The sequence below is a fragment of the Microtus ochrogaster genome, chromosome 6 (genome assembly GCF_000317375.1).
Source record: "Microtus ochrogaster isolate Prairie Vole_2 chromosome 6, MicOch1.0, whole genome shotgun sequence".
Taxonomy (NCBI): domain Eukaryota; kingdom Metazoa; phylum Chordata; class Mammalia; order Rodentia; family Cricetidae; genus Microtus; species Microtus ochrogaster.
In genome coordinates, this window is record NC_022013.1 from 87,222,250 (window position 1) to 87,242,046 (window position 19,797).

The 19,797-nt window shown below is 46.1% G+C and overlaps 2 protein-coding genes across 6 annotated transcripts in view; one reads left to right on the top strand and one right to left on the bottom strand.

The window, feature by feature from the left end:
- The window catches only part of Akt3 (AKT serine/threonine kinase 3), a 235,551-nt gene extending 232,724 nt beyond the window's left edge, over positions 1-2,827 (top strand). For all 4 annotated transcript variants that reach the window (XM_013346981.2, XM_026779836.1, XM_026779835.1 and 1 more), the window contains one exon: positions 2,654-2,827. In XM_013346981.2, coding sequence (XP_013202435.1) covers positions 2,654-2,739 — 86 coding nt within the window. In that variant the 3' untranslated portion in view covers positions 2,740-2,827. The remainder of the gene's footprint in view (positions 1-2,653) is intronic.
- Positions 2,828-7,606: 4,779 nt separating this feature from the next.
- Positions 7,607-19,797, bottom strand: part of Sdccag8 (serologically defined colon cancer antigen 8) — a 201,260-nt gene continuing 189,069 nt past the window's right edge. Inside the window, exons 17-19 of one of the 2 annotated variants that reach the window (XR_003377060.1) lie at positions 16,076-16,202; positions 15,378-15,505; positions 7,850-7,915 (exon numbers count right to left, since the gene is read on the bottom strand). Coding sequence is in view for 1 of the 2 variants with exons in the window: in XM_005348997.3 (XP_005349054.1) it covers positions 7,886-7,915; positions 16,076-16,202 (157 nt within the window). In the remaining variant the exon portion in view is untranslated. Of the gene's footprint in view, positions 7,916-15,377; positions 15,506-16,075; positions 16,203-19,797 lie in introns of both variants that reach the window. The other variant, XM_005348997.3, reaches the window with a different exon arrangement.

Consider the following 19,797-nt stretch of genomic DNA (forward strand, 5'->3'; position numbering starts at 1 on the left):
TTTGGTTCAGAAGTCCACAGAAATGCCATTTGTTTCTCTCTCTTTCTTTCTTTTTGGTTCAGAAGTCCACAGAAATGCCATTTGTTAGCAGTTGTCTTCCTACTTGCCACCTTGGTTTTATAAATCAAAAAAAATAAATTATTTTTTAAGAATAAATCATCAGTTACTAAAGACAGCAAAATGTTCCATTTTCTACAAACAGCTGCAGCAATGTGCCAGATTGTCCTAACTGGTGTTAATTAATCGAACAGATTTTAGAATGTGTTGTCTTTCATTACATCCATCAATGGTCCTATGCTTTCCTCTCACAGAAAAGGAAAATGTCTTTGAGAGAGATCTGGTCACTGTTACTACTGTCTAATTACACTTCGTTAAATGTTCTGAGAAAAGCAGGTGCTTGAGGCTACGTAGGTCTGAGGCACTACATTTCAGTGTAGTGTATGTATGTCCTCCAGCGTAGGAACAGGTTCACATCCATTGACCAGGTGACCAGGGAACTGCTGCCATCCTATCTCAGCCGGACATGGTCAAAGAACTATGCTCACTGTGACTAACCTGATGGAGCAAACAAGAGCTGGAGTAGGTCGCTTTAAGTGTTGGGGCCTCACAGCCAGACTATGGATTCAGATTTGTGCCTATTCAGAATTGCTGTGTGTATTATTGAAGTTACAATGGAGGCTGTCTTAATTCTCTGGGGATATCCAACAGTATTCCCTCCCTCTCCAAGCAAAACCAACACCTTGCCATGCAAAGCCCTTGTGGGTTTAGGACAAGGTCTAGTTACAGCCAGGAGCCAGGGCAGCCTCTGTCATTTAGAGTAGAAGAGCACATAGCTTTTAGCAGGGAAAATGGTTTCTCCGACATGCTTCGCACATGTCAGGGTTAGAACATTATGACTTCAGCTCACTTTTTTGTAGAGATTTTATGCTGTGTGACTCAACAGTGGATACCACCAACCCTTTTCAGCTTTTAAACAGCTAAAAAATTTGATCTAGAAAATGCATGTGATTGGCTTGTTTCTGAACCCATAATTTTTATGGAGGCAGAGGGTTCCCTCTACCTTAGTACTACCTAGGATTGCTGCCCAGCCACTGGCAAGGCAGTGGTCTGTTTGTAGAGGGGAATTTGTATAAAGTCCTATGCAAACTGTATGCGGTATGTTTCTATCTACTGCAGCAATGGTTTATGGTACATTTTAGCTGAAAAATTTAGGTTAATGCTAATTCAGTTTTACTCTTGAGGTCCCTGTGCATTAACAAGAGAAAAGGGAAAAAAAAAAAACCAAAGAAACAAAACAAAAATGTTGATTTTTTTTTTTTTTTATTTTTCAGATGAAAGCAAAGCCTCTTATGGGGTACAGTACAGCCTCTGCTTCTGCTGTTATTACATGAAATCAGTGCTCCCTAGGGAGGCTGGGAAACAAAACAAATGGAAATAGTCCTTTTTAATAGATTTTAGGGGAAACGGAAATATTTTGCTTGTAAAAAGAAAAAAAAAAAGGTTATAAGGTTGGAGAGAGATGATGTCCCCGTAATTAAGAGCACTTTCTGCTCTTACAGGGGATCTGGGTTCAGTTTCTAGCCCTAAATTGGGGCCTCACAACCTATGATTCCAGTGCTTAACCTTTTTTTTTTTTTTTTTTTGTAACCCATCATGACTGGACTTTATTATGTAAATCAGATGGAAGCATTTTATCAATGAAGATTTCCTCCTCCCAAATGACTCTGGCTTGAATCAAATTGACAAGAAACAACCAGCACACAGCAGCATGTGGGGGATCTGATACTTCCAGACTGAGGAAGCTTGCACTCATGTGTTTCACATAAGCGCATGTGTGCTCTCTCCCCCACAGCCACCCACACACAATAAAAATCAAAAACAAATAGTTTTTAAAGGGTTATACTGACATGTTCATCTGGATTTCAGGTGGACATCGTGAGCAGTGTGGCTTAGATGGAGCCCTCTAGGCTTGGGCTCACCCCAGGGAAGAGCTTGTGACTCGGTTCTGATCACAGAACATTTAGGGAGGAAGAGGCATGCTCCTTCCTAGCCCTTTACATACAGAAAACAGAGATGAAGAGAGGGCAGGTTCATACAATGTACCTTTCCCCCCACGTCTTGAAAATCCCTCATTTTCCTGATGAACCAGGACTTGAATGCTGCCCTTTGTTTTCCACCTTTTATCTTGTTCTCTTTATTATAGTTTAAAGTTTTATCAGGAAAATTGAGTATAGTGAGTTAATTGATGGTGGATATTAACTAATGTTACTTAAGAAGATTAGTTTGCAGTCTTACTGTAAGGTCACCAGGAAGAAAAAAAAATACAAGCACTTTGAAGACCCAGTGGATTGTGTAGAATTTAATGACCTAAACTTAGAACTTAATATATCCCTGAAAAGCATGAGTCTTGAAAGAATTCTGTTTTTTTAGTAACATTTTTTTCCTGTTAGTATTGAATCTTGATATTTTGATGTTTTAAAAAACTGTTTTATAATAGTATTTCTCTGTGGATCATATACATTTAGAAATAGTAGTTTTCCTTTAAAAATAAGGAGATTTTATGGAGATGTTTATAAATCTTATTGTCTGTGTAATGTATAGTATAGAGATAATACTGCAAACATAAATGACAATAGCTGTTTGCTGCCCACAGATGATGAAGATGGCATGGACTGCATGGACAATGAGCGGCGGCCACATTTCCCTCAGTTTTCCTACTCTGCAAGTGGACGAGAATAAGTCTTTCATTCTGTTCTCCACTGTCATCTTAGATTTTTGTCACTGAGAATGATTACTGGACATCTCCACCAGTCCTCGCTCTTACAGATCGCAGGGGCACTTCTGACATCCCTGACCAGCCAAGGGTCTTCACCTTCACCACCTTTCACCCACATGAAAACATATACACAGACACTCCAGTTTTTGTTTTTGCATGAAATTGTATCTCAGTCTAAGGTCTCATGCTGTTGCTGCTACTGTCTTACTATTACAGCAGTTTTCAGAAGTAATTTTACAATCTCTGGGGTCACAAGCCCATCGTTCATTTGTGATCAATTGTCATCTTCTTTCAGTTTTTGTTTTTCCCTAGCAGTGAAGGCTGAATGAGATACACTGATTCTAGGTACATTTTTAACTTTCTAGAAGATACATCAAGAACTAATTAGATTAAGAAGGTGTAGTTTATATTTCTGAACAAGCAGTTGTTGAAGGGTGGTGGTGTGCATATGTAAGAGTATAGCAACGCATGTCTGACCAGTGCATAAAGCGTGTATTGCTGATATTTGGCTGGAAATCTTTAGGAAGCATTGAGAGGACTGAAGGGCTGATGAGATACACATGGTTTTTAATTCCTGCTGGATATTGTGGAGGAAGCCCAGGGTCACCCATGGACACCCAGACTTCATGGGCAAATGGACGTTGTTCCACCAAGTACTGAAGGTGCAGAGTCACCTAGACAGTCTTAGGATCTACATTGTACCAGAGAGTATTTTGCCCCTGGGCTTGACAACCTTTTTCCCTTCTTGATATTTATCACCTCTGATGGCTGAAGAATGTAGACAGTATAATGATCCTGCTGTCGCCAAAATCTATACACCAAGGTGAACAGGTGTTTGCCTTATCAGTTTTGAAGTTTTACTTTCAGTTATAGGTGAATTAGCTTTTTCTCAGATGTTAAAATTCTGAATGTCCTTTAATGATTTTGTTTATATTATGGTAGTATTTATTTTTTAGTGATAAGAAGTGTATTGTCAAGTTAGCAGACGCAGCTCCAACTCACAGGACATTGACTGCGGTTTCTTTTGAACCATGTGCAAAGAATGTACACACCCATTAGAATCATGCACTTTTTCTCCTTTGTACAAAAAATTGGTAAGGCTCTGGAATTAATATCTGTTGGTTAGAATCTGGCTTTGGGAGAAGAGATGCTATAATTAACCCCTTGGTGCCAAAATGAGAAAAGGCCCAACTACCCAGCGCCAAGGGGTTGGTGGAGCAAATGATGTTGATGGTTGTTCGTTGAGTGGATGTGTGAGTATGGCCTGGCATAAAGTCATGGAGAAAGCTGAGACCCAAATGATGATAAGAGATAAACTTGACTTGGCAAAATGAACACATCACAAATATTTACACAGTAGGAAGCAAAGGATAAGAAGCTGGTGTGTTTATTCTTATCAAGGTACATTCATTACTGAATCAAGCCATCAGGGAAAACAACAAAACAAAACACCTCTAGCTTTTCTTTTTCTGTACATACTCATGTCTCTCAGTCCCAGACATTTCTCACTGAGAGGGGACATGTATGCAAACCTCATCTTTCTCCTTCATTAATGATGATCTTCAGATTAAACCCTTTGGTGCTAGGAGCTGACATTTTCCAAAGCAGACTATGAAGTCCAAGGATCAAAGCCTTTCTTGCAGCAAGCAGGAGGGCATCTACTCCAAGGAGTGATCATGGAGATGTATTCTAGTTCCTAACTGACAGCTCCCAAATGGAAGACTACAGCGTGACACAGTATTGTTACTGCATTGTCTTTTTGAGTAGAAAGTCATGTTCTCATGCAGAGGTCTTAGCATCTAGGCTCAGACTTGGGGAAGCAGAGCCGCTGCTGGCAGTGGCTGGCCACTGGGACTGCTGAGGTTTAAAGGGCATTTACTAAGGCAGCTAAGATGGATTCAGACATAGATTTTGTCCTAATTTTTTCATGTTTCTACCTGAGTGAGTTTATCCTGAGTATGGAGTAGGGAGTTAAAGGAAACAGATGTTCACTCTTGCATCTGTAGTCCTCTTTTTTCCTACTTGGAATTATGCCGACTGTCCACACTGACAGGAAAGTAGATTAGATGGCAAGTCCTTTAAGTTTCCTTGCATCCATTCTGTAAGAAAGAAAGGTGAGAGGAAGAAAAGCAGCTGAGCCTGGCTGGTGTTGAGAGCACTTATCCCTCAGAGGGGGCAGACACTGTACACTGAGCACACAGCTTCTTTTGTTGTGTCTCTCCTCCCCAAGTCTTAAGGTGACTTCATGACCTTGGCTAAGGCTGCTTTTCTAAAGATTAATGAGGGGGCACTGGCACTGACAATGCCTCAGGCTGGCCACTCCTCACACCTGGCCTTTGGTCCCCATCCATTTGAGGGCTTTCTCTTCCCATCCCAGGCTCCCTGAGTCACAGCAGGCGTGATCTTGGCTTTGGTTTTGAGAATTTTTCCCTTGCAACCCCAGATGTCAGTTAAATGGCAGAAGTAGAACAGAAGAGAGAGATTTGGGGAAGAGATTCCTACATCTAAGCTTAGGGTTTAGACAACTGGAATGGTTTGAAACCTGGAATCATTATGTCTGGATGCAGTTCTGGCCTTGTGATTCCAGCTTGCCCGCTTGTCATCATGTAGGGCTGTCTGAAGGACACTGACACTTCTGCTCGGATTGCTTGCAGGGTTGCTCACAGCTTTGCTCTCTACACTAACGACATAGCATTATTCCAGTATTGTTTCCATTCCTGTACCCGACCTCGAGCTTCTCAAAGCTGACTGTTCTCACAGGGGCCACATGCTTCTCCTTTCCTCACTAACTGCAGGGTCTCTACCACACCTCAGTGTACACACTTTGCTGCTACTGTCTGTACTGTCTACATCACAGTTCCCTAAGCTTGCTCCTGGTAGTGCATTACAGGCAAGCATGAAATGTAAAGTATTTATTTAAATAAAAAGAAAACCTCTGAATTGGTCATCGAGTCACCTCCCTGGAGATTTGTAGTTTGTAACATATTTTGACTTTCTAGTTTTTCTGCTAGATCCATGCAAGATCTGGTTATCCGATTAAGGGTTTGGAACAGACACAGATATGAACATAGATGCTGTATCATTATCATTGCTGGTCACACTACAGACATTCGTTTCCTTACATATATGACCCTTAGGATATGAAATAACTACAAAAAATGGCTTTGTACACTCTCCACCCTTAGAATCTCACAGGCAGTTGGTAGGGACACACATTACTTCTTCATGCAGACAGCTTAAATAAAGCCTGTGTCAATCTGCTGCTTCTCTGCTTGTTGTTGTTGGATGTGGCTCTGTAATTTCAGAAAACTAAATTTTGTTCTTCTCTGGAAAAACATTATTATAGCCCCAGCTGGTATTAACCAGCCCTGTATGAAGGAGTGACAGATAGGTAGATTCATCTTAGAAACACATGGGGTTGTTTTTATGTAAGTAGGAATGCCAAGAGCATGCTCGTGTGAAGTAATGGTGGGCTAGGAGTGGAGTCACTGGCTACGAGGGCGCCAGAGACCCTAAAGGTCCTTGTAAGAAACGGTGTGGACCCAGAATCCTCAAGGAAGGTAGCTCCTCACTAATGTCTTCCTGATAACATACTGCTCCACACACTTCCTTCGTAGTGTGTCTTTAACCCTTATGGCAGTTTATGCCTTAGACGTAAGCAATTGTTGGCTAGAATGTCTGGATTCTGCTGGAACATTCTGGATGGGGCATATTTCTGATTTTACCTCATAAGCTACAACTGTAGAACTTGGCTTTGCTCTTGTGATTTCAGCAGAGAAAGGCATGACTTTTGTGACCAGTTTGTCAGACATACATGTGTATTTCTCACAGCCAAATTTGGGGACATTCTTCATGTGCTGTCCTCAAAATCAACTGGGGTTGACACATCCAGGAGGCTGAAATAAAGTGACCTCTATTACTCTTTAAAGGTGCTATTTTTAGAATATTGTATAATTTATTCATGGTATACATAAACTAGAAGGACAGTTAAAATACGTGACAGCTTTATGTCCAGCACAGCTGATGAACTCAGAAACTTGTGACTCAATAGAAGCTCTGTTTGCAGCTTGCACCTTTGATGCCCCAGAGATGAGGACGGCCTGTGCATTGTCATGGCACCACCTCCTTGGCCTACGCTGCACGATGGTGAGGGCGGGCTGAGCATGTACAAACCACACTTCTGCTGAGAGCCCTGGGCTGCTGGCTAGGAAAGGAGATAATGTAGGCTTGTCCCACCCGCAGCTGTGCCCTAGTGTTTCATCCCACTCCATCACCACGATCATCTCAGCAGCCACAATTTCTTTTTTTTTTTTTTGTGGTGCTGGGGAAGGAACCCAGGGCCTCACACAAATTGGGCAAGTGTTCTGCCACTGAGCTACACCCCAGACCTTCCAGTGTCCGTTTGTATTCTTTTAAAGCATTTGAGGGCTTGACTGTATAGTAGAAATACTATTTTAGACTAAAAATATGATCTGTGTACAGATATTTGATATACTGTTAAGTAAATTTTCTAATTTCACATTTGTTTTTAGGCTCCTCTCAAATAACTGCTATTGAAGACTAAAATCTGACACCATCGAGCCAAAGATGCCTTTTTGGGGGGGAGGGGGAGGGGGCTGTTTTATGTTGTTCAGCGTGTTTCCTGAGTGCACAGTTGGATGGGGAATGCCGGATGTTGGCTACAGGTGTGCATCATCTTCATTTCACACAGGGAAGAACAGTGGGTGGCAGCAGGAGAGGTGGTCTTCAGTCACTTTGGCTGACTTACAACCTGTGCCTTTGGTGTCTGTCACTGTTACAAGATGAAAAGGAAACAGAACAACTCAAGTCTTTAAGAGAGGTCATTTTATTAATCCCGTGCATACTCTAGAGTAGACAGTGACTTGAAGTTGTTTTGAGCACACACTCCAACTAGCCCGAGCCAGTTCATGCTGAAGCACTCCCCGTCTGTAGCACAGGGACAGAACCATGGCATGAGGACCAGCCCCCCTGCAGTCCCAGGTGGTGTCTCCCTGGGGAGGTTTTGGTGCACTGTGGCACATTAAGTACAAATCAGATGAATGTACATATCTCTTTGTAAATCATTTATTTCACTCTGTTTCATCCAGGTCAGCAATCAGATTGTGGCATGCTGGGTAACTGGAAAAAAATGATAATAAAAAGTAAGTTTAAATAGATCATGGGTATTTGTTTTCTCATTTGCTAGTTTGGTCAGCTGTTATTGCTGAAGTTTTGGAGAAAAGGTTCTTGTTGCTAAAATGTGGAAATCAATCATATGTAGCCAACTGTATTGAAAATTTGTGCCTCACTCCTTGCCACTGAAGACTAAAGAAAGCCCTTTTTGTTTTTAAGTATTAGGCTGTGTACCTCTAATGCTTTTCTTCTGAAAGCAGCCACTACTCCAGGCCGGTGTATACCTTTACCTAAGAAGAGTTGACATTATGACAATGTGTCCAACTATTTGTTAGAAACAGATCTGACATTACAATGGGCTTTAAAGTAGGGGAAAATTAGAATGTCAGCCAGTCTATATGGACTAACACAAAGGAGCCTCTGTTACCTGCAGCTTCTTGTAACATATAAATGCCTTTTTACATATTGGCACCCCACCCACATGTTGGAAGGTGTGACCCATGATACTTATGAGGTCTCATTTCTAAGATTTTGCACTTTCTGGTATGGGGAGACCCAAGGGTTGGGAAAGTGCTGAACACCATTCCCCAATGACTGTTCTGACTTTGCACACAAGTTCATGCTATGCTAAGTATATCAAAAGTCTCCCTATTTCTGCAGTGCCTTTAGTGGAAGACGGCCAGCTACAGTGCTGTGCCAGTCTGAGGAGGGTTGTCTGTGGTAGTCCTAGAACTGCAGATTCCACCGGGCCAGAGCCCACCCACCTTGCATGACTAGATCTAGAGACCAGGCCAGAGCTCTGCTGCCTGGTGGAAGCCATGATTCCATGTTGGGGATTTCTGAGTTGGAAGCCCAAGTGAGACATACTGGAAATACACCCCCTTCCTTCCTGGAAAACAATCATGCGTGCATTTCAGGTAGATGGATGAAATTCGCACCATGGTAGTGAATTTTAACTAACTGTTAATGTGAGCAGAGTGGTTTCCACACAGGGAATGCAGGTGGGGCTGTGGCAGAAGACAAGATCATTTCAGGATAGCATAAGGTTAAAAAGATGAGGAGCTTATCGGAGCTTGTGGGAGCTCTGTTCTGACTGTTCTAGAGGGGTCCTTGGGATATCTGTCAGTCACCAAAGCCTGCCACCAACTGTAGTAAGCGGACAGAGGGTCTCCATTAGAGCTGACACCAGGCCTCACTGAGCAAGCAGATATTGATTCTGAGAGTGACTTGCTGGGATGTCCTCCCTAGTGCTCCGAGTATAGCCAGATAGGACAGGCTGCCTGTTATCCTGGGTCCCTAGACATTGGGGCTTTTAACCCAAGAAAGTGGGTGACTGAACAAGGATCAACACAGACCATGACATTTCAGAAGACAAAAATGAATGCACTTGGGCAGAAAATCCCCTCTTGTGTGCAGACGGTGGCATAGACTCCTGTGGCAGAGTGGAGCTTGCAACAAGATCTTTATTAACCCAGCTGCAGGAAATGCATTTCAGTCTTTTGAGTGCTTGTGGCTCCAAGGTCATCTAGTGATGTGTCATCACTGGGCTCCCTGTTGACTCTGGCCTGCTCTTCTGACTGGGGACAACCTCCTGTGATGACACAGCGTGAGGCAAAACAGAAACACAGGAAGTTCCCTGCTCCTGGAGGTAAGGGGCTGTCCCCCTCCCACAGCGCCAGCCTCCACTTTGGATAGACACTGCCTCCTTCCTGCCAGTGCACGTCGTCTTTAAGCCCTGTGCTCTGGTGCCAGGGCAGTATCGGCCTGAGAGTAGCAATGCCACACTGTCTCCTGGAGGAGAGGGACCTTTTCAGTGCTGCCTGAACGCTGCGGATACCAGAGTCACAAAAATGGGAGTTCCTACCACTATCTGACATATCTGCTGTCACTTGTCCTGGTGTTACTGGTGTGTCTTTCTGTGGCGTCAGTCCAGAAGAGAAGATGTGTGTCAAGGGAATGTTTTTAGTTTGGAACTTCAGCTTGAGCCTTTGACAGCCATCTCCCCCTCCTGCCACCTCACCTGTCACCATGACCCCTGCTGTCCCCCCTCCCCCCCAATCTGTGACTGCCCTGGGAATAGAAAAACATCCCTTTGCTTTCCTGGCTACAGCCCGATGTTCCTGACCCACGTGCCTCTCGTCACTCTTAACTCCTATCACAGCCTTTCCCCCAAAACTTTGGGTTTTATGCCTAATTTATTTCTGATATTTACTTTAGACTTGGAGTTTAGGAAGTGAGTTGTGTGGGCCGACCCAAACTGTTGTCCAGTTGGCTGTGCTTTAGGGTCCTCAGATTCTCTGTTTGTAGTCTCTGCTGCCATTTCCATTTATTTCTTTGCCTCACCCCAGTCTCTTAAGTGACTGGCCCACAGGTCTTTGCCCTTTCACCCCAGTGTCCTACAGCCTTCCAAGTCAACATTCTTTTTGACTTTCTCTGTGGTCTTTATCCTATGAGGCAATGTCCACAAACATTCTTTGTCTATGCCTCTGGCAGTGGGCATCTACTTTTAAAAAGGTGGACACTTCCTCAGTGGTCCTTCTAAGCTTGTTCTGAGGTGACTGACAGAAGTACACCCAGGCCCCAGGCTCCTCTTTGTGGCTTGCCTTCCCTTCTGGTGCTATGGGATACTCATGTACTCTGCTTTCCCATCACACCACATCCTCTTTGGGCAATATTCCTCCATCTTTCTGGGAGGCTATGAAGTAACTTCTGTCTAATAGCCCCATGGTCCTGCTGTGATGTTGACAGTGACTGTAAACTTCAGTAGTACCTGGACTGGGCTCCAAATGGGACCTATCCTATATCTGAAGTGAAGAGCTGAGATCTTAACCTAGGCATGTGACCTCCAAGTACAGATCCTACCATGATTCTCAAGGCCTGCTTTGACACATCATGAATTACTGAGAAGCTGGCACGGCAACATTATAAAGGGCAAGATGGGCTGCAACCCAGAATGGATTAGCCTAGACAGAATAAAGGCTATGTGCTGTAGACACAGTGGGTTATAGCAATGAAGGACACCTAGCTTAGCAGGTGGTAATGTCCACAAAGCTCACAATTCAGCAGTGCCCCAGATCCTAGAGCCGTCTCCCCAGCACAGGCCACGGCTTTTGCTAGGAACCACTAAGGCAGCAAGTCACCGTAGACCAGCAGTGACTCCTTGCTGGCCACTTGTTTGGGCTTCTGAGGATAGCTGCGTTTCCCTTCCACTGATGCTCTGGCTCTGCCACCTCTGCAGAAGCCAGAGCAAGAAGAAAGCAGGATGAAGAGGCTGCAACTCTGTGGATAGCTCTGTGCTGGGCTCTTGTAGGTCATTCGTCAGCAGAGCTCCTCCTTAGGTCAGTGTTGGCTTCTGGGTCCTAAGTACTTGTTCTGCACAGGGGCAGGTGTCTGTGTTATGGGAAATGATTTCCATGGGAAATACATTTTAAGAATTCCCAAAGGACAGACAGTGTCACCAACAGCAGGGAGTGGAGCCTCTGGTTGCCTCGTGTTTGAAAGTGTTAAAGATGAAGACAACATTGACATTTGGGGTTGCAATGTGACGGAATTACAGTCTTTTAAAGGCAAGAACCACTTATCTCCACTGCATGTAATATTCAGTGTTTTGTTCACTTGTCTAATTGGATTAAAATATTTAGCTCCCTTTAAAAACTCGATTGTGAATTTATATTGTGAAATGTAATGTCTAACTCAGAAAGCAATAAGAGGAGAAAATGCATCAGAAGCAATATAAAATTCAACACTTTTCATCCACTGTTCCTGTTGTGGAAGTAGGCATTCTTGGACAAAGGGAACTGTTAGAAGAGGCCTTTCGTAGATGGAGCCTGGTGCACTTTTCAGTATTAATGACGCACACAGGCGCCTAGATGAACAACTAGGCTGAGTGCGTGCAGTTCCAACTGCTTGGGGAAGTATCTGTGAGGGTTGCAGACCCTGTGTTGGAGACGCAGCCTGGGGTCTCGTGTCATTCTCTTAGAAACACCCAGCAGCAGGCCGTTAATGACATCTTAGCTGCATATGTTCAAGTTGATTTAAAAAAACATGCAAGTCACTTTGGTTGACAGTGTCTTGTACACAGTTTTGAAAGAATCAGGGCAAACTTTAACAGAGTCAGTTTTTATTTGAAAAATATTTTCTGGGAATGTATCAGTGTTTATTTTTGAGACTGACAATTCGGGTGAAAATCAGGATAAAAACAAAAAAACAACAATTTGGTTGAAATCAAATTGTTTGTTTTCATCTATTTAGAATTCTTTCCAAAAAAATCCTGGTTTAGGAGGAGGTCTTGTAATTTATTGTATTCAGTGTATTTTCTTTTCTTTCATAAGACACCATCTGTCTGCAGGTAGTTAACTATGTGGACCCTGAAGTCAGCTAGGCAAAGCCCCTGAGTTCTAGGAAGGACAAAGGAAGAGTGACCACCTCTAGGTCCCACTTTGGCTACCAACTCCCTACCAGCCAGTGGGTCTGGGCCGCCCTCACTTGAGCTGCCCCCATCCAGCTTCCATCCTGTGTCTGTTAGTTACAGGCAGCCTCTCCTCCCCTAGAATCTGCCTCGTGTGCTTGTTTTCAGCTCTATTCAATGAGTCCTCTGATGTAATGAGATAATGTCGATGATCTTGAATATAATCACATATGGCTGCTGGATCCATGCACAACTCTAAATCAAATTAGAAAGTACATTCGCTGCCAAGAATGCTTAAAAGTCATAGGGCCAACTGATTAACCACTGACACGGCAGCTTCAGACTCTGTTTTCTAAACTGTGAGTGATTCATAAGAAGGGACTCAAAGGGAATCCCTCCCCAGACTGAATGCTGAGGACTGAACAGGCAGCCGGCTCAGGGTGGCAGCTATTGGTGGGTGCCAGGCAGCTGAAACCAGAGTCATTACCCAGTAACTCCCAAACTCATCTTGATGGGAGAACAGCCCTCCAAGTAGACCATTTGTGTTTTCTTCCCTCTCCCACACCCAAGAACAGACCTTCATTTCCTCACCAGTTGGCCCCACCCTTCCTGGCCAGATGTCAGAGTCTCTGGGCTTGGGCTGCTGACCCCTGACCCTGCTGCAAGCTGTCAAGCCTTGCCTAGTCCCCAGGGACCCATGACCCTCACCCACAAGCCACCTCCACACTACTACAATGGTAATTCTGGCTCTCCCCAGCCAGGCAACTCTGCCAAGGAGAGGGCTGGTGCAGCCTTCTCATCATCAGTCAGGCTATGAGAGGGCTCAGCAGCTGCCCGGATAAGATCAGGCTGGAGTGGCCATGCCCACACAGGCAGTCAATTGACAGCTTTCTAAAGGCCTTTTTCTAAAAGTTCCTCCCGGTGTGTAAGTCAGGAAGTGTAAGTCCTGAGTTAGGTGCACACTGAAGCTGGAGAGCCATCCTGCACTCTGGACAGTGACTTTCCTGCCACCCAGCAGCTGTGTAAGCTCTCCAGCCGGAACTGGCATTGCACAAGGTCACAACCAGGACTGGATTCCTCCATGGGCATGAAGCTGTGAGTGACTCTGAATCTAAACAGAGGCCATTTAGAATAATCAAGGCTTAGAAACAAGGCATTTCCTGTTGGGAGCCCACCATCCTTCCTCTACACTGGCCAGGGCTTAGGACGTAGAGACAGTCTGAGCAATGTGCCTAAACTCCCAAGCAGCTGTCTGGTCAGAAAGTGCTCACTCTCTTTTGGGTACTGAGCACACAGAGATTTTCAGAGTTTGACATGCAAAATTAAGCTACTGCGCTTAATTCGTCCAGGCTGAGAAAATAGAACCCTTCACCCTCAAATCACCACGCTGCACACAAAGGCAGCTGCAGGCCTCATGCCCAACAGTCCAGCTGTTCCTTCCAGAGCCCTCTGGAGCCACTTCCCCTACCAGTTACAGAGTCAGCCAAATTTTGGCCTTCTTACTTCAAGGGTTCCTTTAAAAACTCAGTTTATATTCATGTGACTTCAAGACGAAAGTGCATCACAGAGGCTACCAGGTGCCAGCACACAGAGGTCACTGCAACACGTGCCAAAAGGTTAGACTGTGGGCACAGAGCTGGTAAAGCCATACTGGTCTCTCCAACAGCCCCCAGGATGTGGAGCTGGGAGCCAACATCACCTCTGCCAAATTTCTTTCATCTTGGTCATCTTAACTCCCAAGATAGAATTTCAATCTAAAAAGCACCATCAGAAATGCTCAAGATAGGTCAGTATCGGAGAGCAAGGGGCAGACAAGTCATTTCTGTTGCCACTGGTGAGGGGAGAACGACTTTCCAGGAATATTTTCTTTTAAAAGTGTTCCATGCAAATCCTTCAATGAATTTTCATTTCTCAGATTTTGTTTATAGCCCAGGAAAAGGCTTCTAAACATCTCTGTTAAGACCTGTGTGCTGTAAAGAGAGCAGATAGAGTCCAAAGGCCAAGGTCATGTTAGAGAAAGGTCTAAAGTCCAGAGAGAAGGCAGGCTCATTTGTGCCGTGGATCCCGGTCCTTCATGACATGCAGCAGAAGCCCAGTCACTAAAAGTGGCTCTGTTGACTTTGGACTTTGATCAGGCAGTTCTCCCTCAGATCTGTCAACACACCTGTATTATCACCAAAATCAGGCTACTCAGTTGAGAGATGGCCTCAGCATTGGGCACAGTTAAGAAGGTACTGACACCTCTGGCTCTATAGGACCTTCTCAAGAAGGAGAGGGTGACCTCAAGTATGGGATATTTCAGCCTACTAAGTCCTTAAGGTACCAGTGAGTATGCCACTATCCCAATACATCCAGATTTCTAATTTCCATGGTACTCATAAGGACATCTCAGAGAACCATGGGTGACTTGGCCAGTGTCTTCAAATGGAATTGCTTCTGGCTCTAGAACCAAACTAAGACATCCTTTGTTCCTTTCCAGTTACCCCAACAGCTTAGAAAGGGAGGCTTCCAGACATGATGCCCTGGGGAGTTAGGGATCACCAGAATATCTCTCTCTCTCTCTCTCTCTCTCTCTCTCTCTCTCTCTCTCTCTCTCTCTGTGTGTGTGTGTGTGTGTGTGTGTGTGTTTATACACATTCAAGACACAGTTGTCAGTGTCTGGTCTGATCCCACTGGCCTATAACCCTATAAATCCATATTTCTACTCATTGCCTAAGTCCTCTGCCTGGTGTCCAATTTGGCTCCTTTAAAACTCCGAGCGATTTATAAAGGGACTGAACAAGCTGAGTGTCAAGGCAGGTCAGGATCAAGGTCATTTTGAATAGAGAAGGAGAAATGGTCTTTCATCCCTATTGCTGCTAATGCTTCCCCATTAATCAGGCACATGCCATGTGAAGTCCCTTAGAGCCCTCACAGAGCACCTGGCTGCAATCCAGTTAAAGGCAGAAGCTACCCTTACAAGTCTAACAGCTTGATGGGTGGGGAGAACCCTCTCTGGTCTCCTGTGTAAGGAGAGGCTGTTGAGAAGAACAGGAGTTTCGTGCCGCCCATCCAACTCACCTGGACTCTTTTCCGCCATTATCTAACCTGAATGGGGACGGCTTGGGCTCTGGAGTCAGACTTAGGTTCCATTTGTTGTGCCCCTATTTGCTAGCTGAATATGCTTGTTTGAGCCTCAGTTTCCCTATCTGCAAAATGGAGACAATAAATATCAATTGTGCTGGCTTGCTTAACTGGACAGTGAGTGCATGTTCTAGACAGTGGACTTCTAGGCACTCTGCCACCCCTCCCCGTCCCCAGAGCCACTGCTACTGAATTGGGAAAGGACACCTGATTCCATGGGAACCTCTCCCTTCTAAGGCTCCAGTCCTCCAGTCCTCAGGGGCAGTTCACAGCTGTCTTCCACATGTCGGGCCTGACCACTGCTGTTCCTACCCCTACTTTCTCTGTCTTCCCACACCAGTGTTCCTGCAGGGTGTGGCTACCTTTGGTGTGACTGGGTGATACATGTGCCCAAGGCTGCTGAGAGACAAGCCTCAGCTCATACTTTTCCATGCTCATGTCAGTTGGCAGGCTGCTCTCCCATCGTATGATCTGACCCATGAGATCAGCAGGGGTTTGGGCCCGTAACAGGGGAAGGAGAGGGCTCCTGTGTGCTGCCCTGAACCTGGCCTGCAGTGTCCCTGTGTGAACTCCCACTCGGCACTGAATACTTGGTACTCAGTACAGCTCATGGCCTATGTGTCCTCACACCCTACCTGGGCTCGCAGACGGTCCACCTCCTCGGACAGGTTCTGTCGCTCCAGGAGAAGCTGATTCTGCTTGTTGAGCAACTGCACCAGCTGCTGGGCTGTGGCCTGGCCGTGCTTATCCAGCTGCCTGAGTCTGTAGAAAAGAATTGGAGATGGGTTCTGGGGGCTGGTTGTTTGGAGAGCGCAGAGAACAGTGAGAGGTGTCAGCTCCATCAGTTACATGTGTTAACATGCCAGCACTATGCCGGAAGAAATGGCTTACTTTGGCTTATGTATTTGTAAGTTTCAACCCATGATTAGTTTCCTGCATTGATCCCACAATCAGCTGTATGGCTTTGGGTCTGTGACAAGGCAGTTTCCCTTGTTTAGGCGTCTGTGATAGAAGTCCTCACTTGAAGGAGGATAGGAAATGGAGAGGAAGCCAACGTCAGGCTCACACCCACAACAACCCAACTTCCTCCCATTAGGTTCCTCCCTTTAGCATGGGACCTGAGAACAAAGCCTGCAAACAGAAACCAGGGAGATGGGCAGACAGTGGAGATGGAGCCTTAACTGTGTGCATAGCTGTGGAAGCTCCTGAGAGCGCAGAGACATGCAAGTACAGGGCAGCGAATGACAAGGCAAACAGCAGTCCCTCAACATCTTCTTCAAGTTGGGTATAGAAGAAAACCCGAAGCCTTAGACTCATAAGCAGAGGTTAAAAAAAAAAAAAAGGCCTAAATGCCTGCATTGTTTATCTGGGAGTGGCTGGGGCAGACTGGCTAGGGATGGGGTGATGCTCCAGAAACCCTGAACTAAGGACTTTCCATTCTAACCCCTGTAGCCATAGGCTATGGCACTGCTGACCAGCTGTCTTCAAAGATCCTAAATTTGTCCTTCTGCTGATAGGCTCTCCTCCCCAGACTTGCTAATTCACTCCAGCCATTATCCTCATCCGTCCAGACAGCCCAGGCAGTCACACGAGCACACGTGCCCATGGAAGGCAGCTTTGCGTTAAATTTAGAGTGGAGTTGCCGCCCAGAGCTTCTCTGGACAGAAAGGCAGTGCAGTCTTCCTCGGCCCCCCGGGGCAGGAGCACCACTGCTGAGTGCGGATGGCACAAGCTCCATGTGCATCTCAAATGCCAGGCTCCTACACCTGGTGGCCCATGCATGCAGCTGCTGACCTGGGGGCGCCTCTCTGCAGGCTCTCCTCAGGTAGTGCTTCTGGTGGCTTCCAGCACAGGCCACATTACAGAGCCACACCTTAAGGCCTTGGGACATTTTGTTTACTAAAAATGGGATAGTGTCTGGCTATAAGCTCAATGCATTTCTGGAAATCTGGCAATAGTCTAGTATTTTACATACGCGTGCATGTGCATGCACGCACACACACAGACCACAAAGCAGGGTATAACCTGCTCCCATCTGCCTTTCTCTGTACACACAGGACTGGGCCACAGTCACTGCTTCCTAGTCCTAGCCCCATCACCTCTTGCCAGCACTTAGTGAGCCCCCTACTTCCACTCACACGGGGTCAGGGGTTCTCAGCTGGGGCATCCTACTGTGCCTGACGAGAACACGGAGGCAGTGCACAGCACATCAGTGCCCCACCCCAGGCTTCCGTGCTCCTCTTCTATTGTTCAGATGATGGAAGGGCCAAGGGGCCTAGCTTGGCTTCCTCCCCAGTGACCCCATCAAACCTGAGCTCACTGCCCAATAAGGGTTTCCTGCCTGTGTCTGTGCCACATCCTTCCTCTGCCCTTAGAGAAGGAACCATGGGCTTCCACTCCAACACAAGGTAAAAGGGCAGGGTTTCTGTGGGGCCAGTCTCTGTGCTAATCCAAGGAGGGGACTGACCTGCCTGAAGCTTAGGGGGCATGCTGCTGCCTGGGCACACACCCCCTGTCCTTGTAGCACTCTGCTCTGCTGGAGGCCTGGAGTGGCTCCCACAGGGCCACTGACAGTCTTGCTTTTCTGAGAAGCAGTTAACTGTTCCCTGTTCCGGTCAGCAGCTGAGAAGCACCATGGGGAGCAGCAGGGCTGTGCAGCCCCAAGGTAGCTTCCCTCAGAGGAAGTCCTATTGGGGTAGTGGCTTTTGGCTTCCTGCTTCTGAGAACAAGTGGAGCAGGAACATGACGTTTATGAGCAATCTGGATGTTTATAAGCCTGGAGTGGAGGTGGCAGTCCATGCAAGACAGAAGTTAATGCTGAGTACAAAGGCTTCCTGCATCGTCACCCATGGAGGAGGGGTGAGGTCCCGAGACCTAAACCTGGACCCCTCCCTCCCGGAAGGAGGCATTCCCCTACCCAGGCCTCTCTTTGTTGCTCAGGCTGGTCTCAAACTCACGGGCTCAATGTTCAAGCCATGCTCCTGCCTCTCTCTGCCTCCCAAGTAGTTTTTACTCTGACCACACACATTGCACCAGACTTGGCTGTTGTTTCAAACCAACTTGATCACTCTATGCAGTTGGTCTTGGATATGATTTTCTTCCATTAAAAAAAAAAAAAGTGCCCCTTTCTGTTTTGGGAGCAGCTCCGATATTGTCACTCCATATACTGTAAGGAAGTCAAACAAACTCATAAACTGAAAAACACCCCAACTGTACATTTTCTGAAAAAAGTATAGACAGAATTTAGAGAAAAGGAGTCTGTTGAGGAAACCCACTCTGGACGCTCTCTGAAGGTACACCTGTAGACCAGGAGAACGGACTTCTATTAATTTGAAAGTTGTTTTAGAAACATTGCCCAGCCAAGCCTGTACTATATACGACAGTAGGGACTCTATTACAAGAAGCAGTTTCTTGGTCAGTTCTATAAACAAATAAGCTATATGTCACTGTGGTTATTTTTTGATGACCTAAACTGACAGCTGATAGCAGTCGCCAACATTTGCTGAACCCCTGGACTTACAGCTTCACACTGGTTATCAGTTAGAATACTCTGAAGTACCTTCGAGTCACAGTGCCCATTTTACAGACGGCAAAACTGAATGTGATGAGTTAATTAACTTGTGTAAGTCCTGCCTGTACCTGGCAGAGCCTGCAGGCAGTGGCCACTTGGTTATCTCCCCAAGCCCACCAAGCTTTGCGGAGCATTTCCCAAGAGCCCCTCACTGTGCTCTTCAGCTCTGCGTGGCTGTGATGAGATCAATGCCTGGAAGGAGGAAGGTTTCAGTTCAAGGTTTCCTGGGTTCCAGATCCCCGGGGGGGGGGGGGGCAGCACAGGAAGTCACTCACTTCCCGGCAGTTAGGAAGCAGACAGACAAGAGGGGCCATAGTCCCGTTCTCCCCTTGTGCCCCCCACACCCTGACTTTTCCCAGTAAGCCTCACTTCTTAGAAGTTCTGCCACAGGCTGGCCCAACCGTGGCAAGTGCTAAGGTGACCCTGCCCTCAGCAGATGTGTGACTCAAACAGGTGCCAGGGTCAAGATGGCAGATGTGTTGTCTGGAAAGGCACATGCCAAGCCCAGCACTCACTGTCCAGGGCGATGTGCTTAGTGCTGTGCAAAAACGAAACCCAGTGCTCACCACAATTCCACGAGTTAGGAGCTATAAGCCCACTTTCAGGATAAGCAGACTGAGGCAAAAGTAGTTCAGTCACCTGGCTAGCAGGCTGTGATATGAAGAGATGAGCAGTACTCGTCTGTCAGGGGCCAAATAGCCCCTCGGCCTTTGGCAACCCCAGCATTTTCCCTCCTCACTGCGGTGTCTGTGCATGCTCACCCCTGCCTGCTCCCCTCTCCTCACT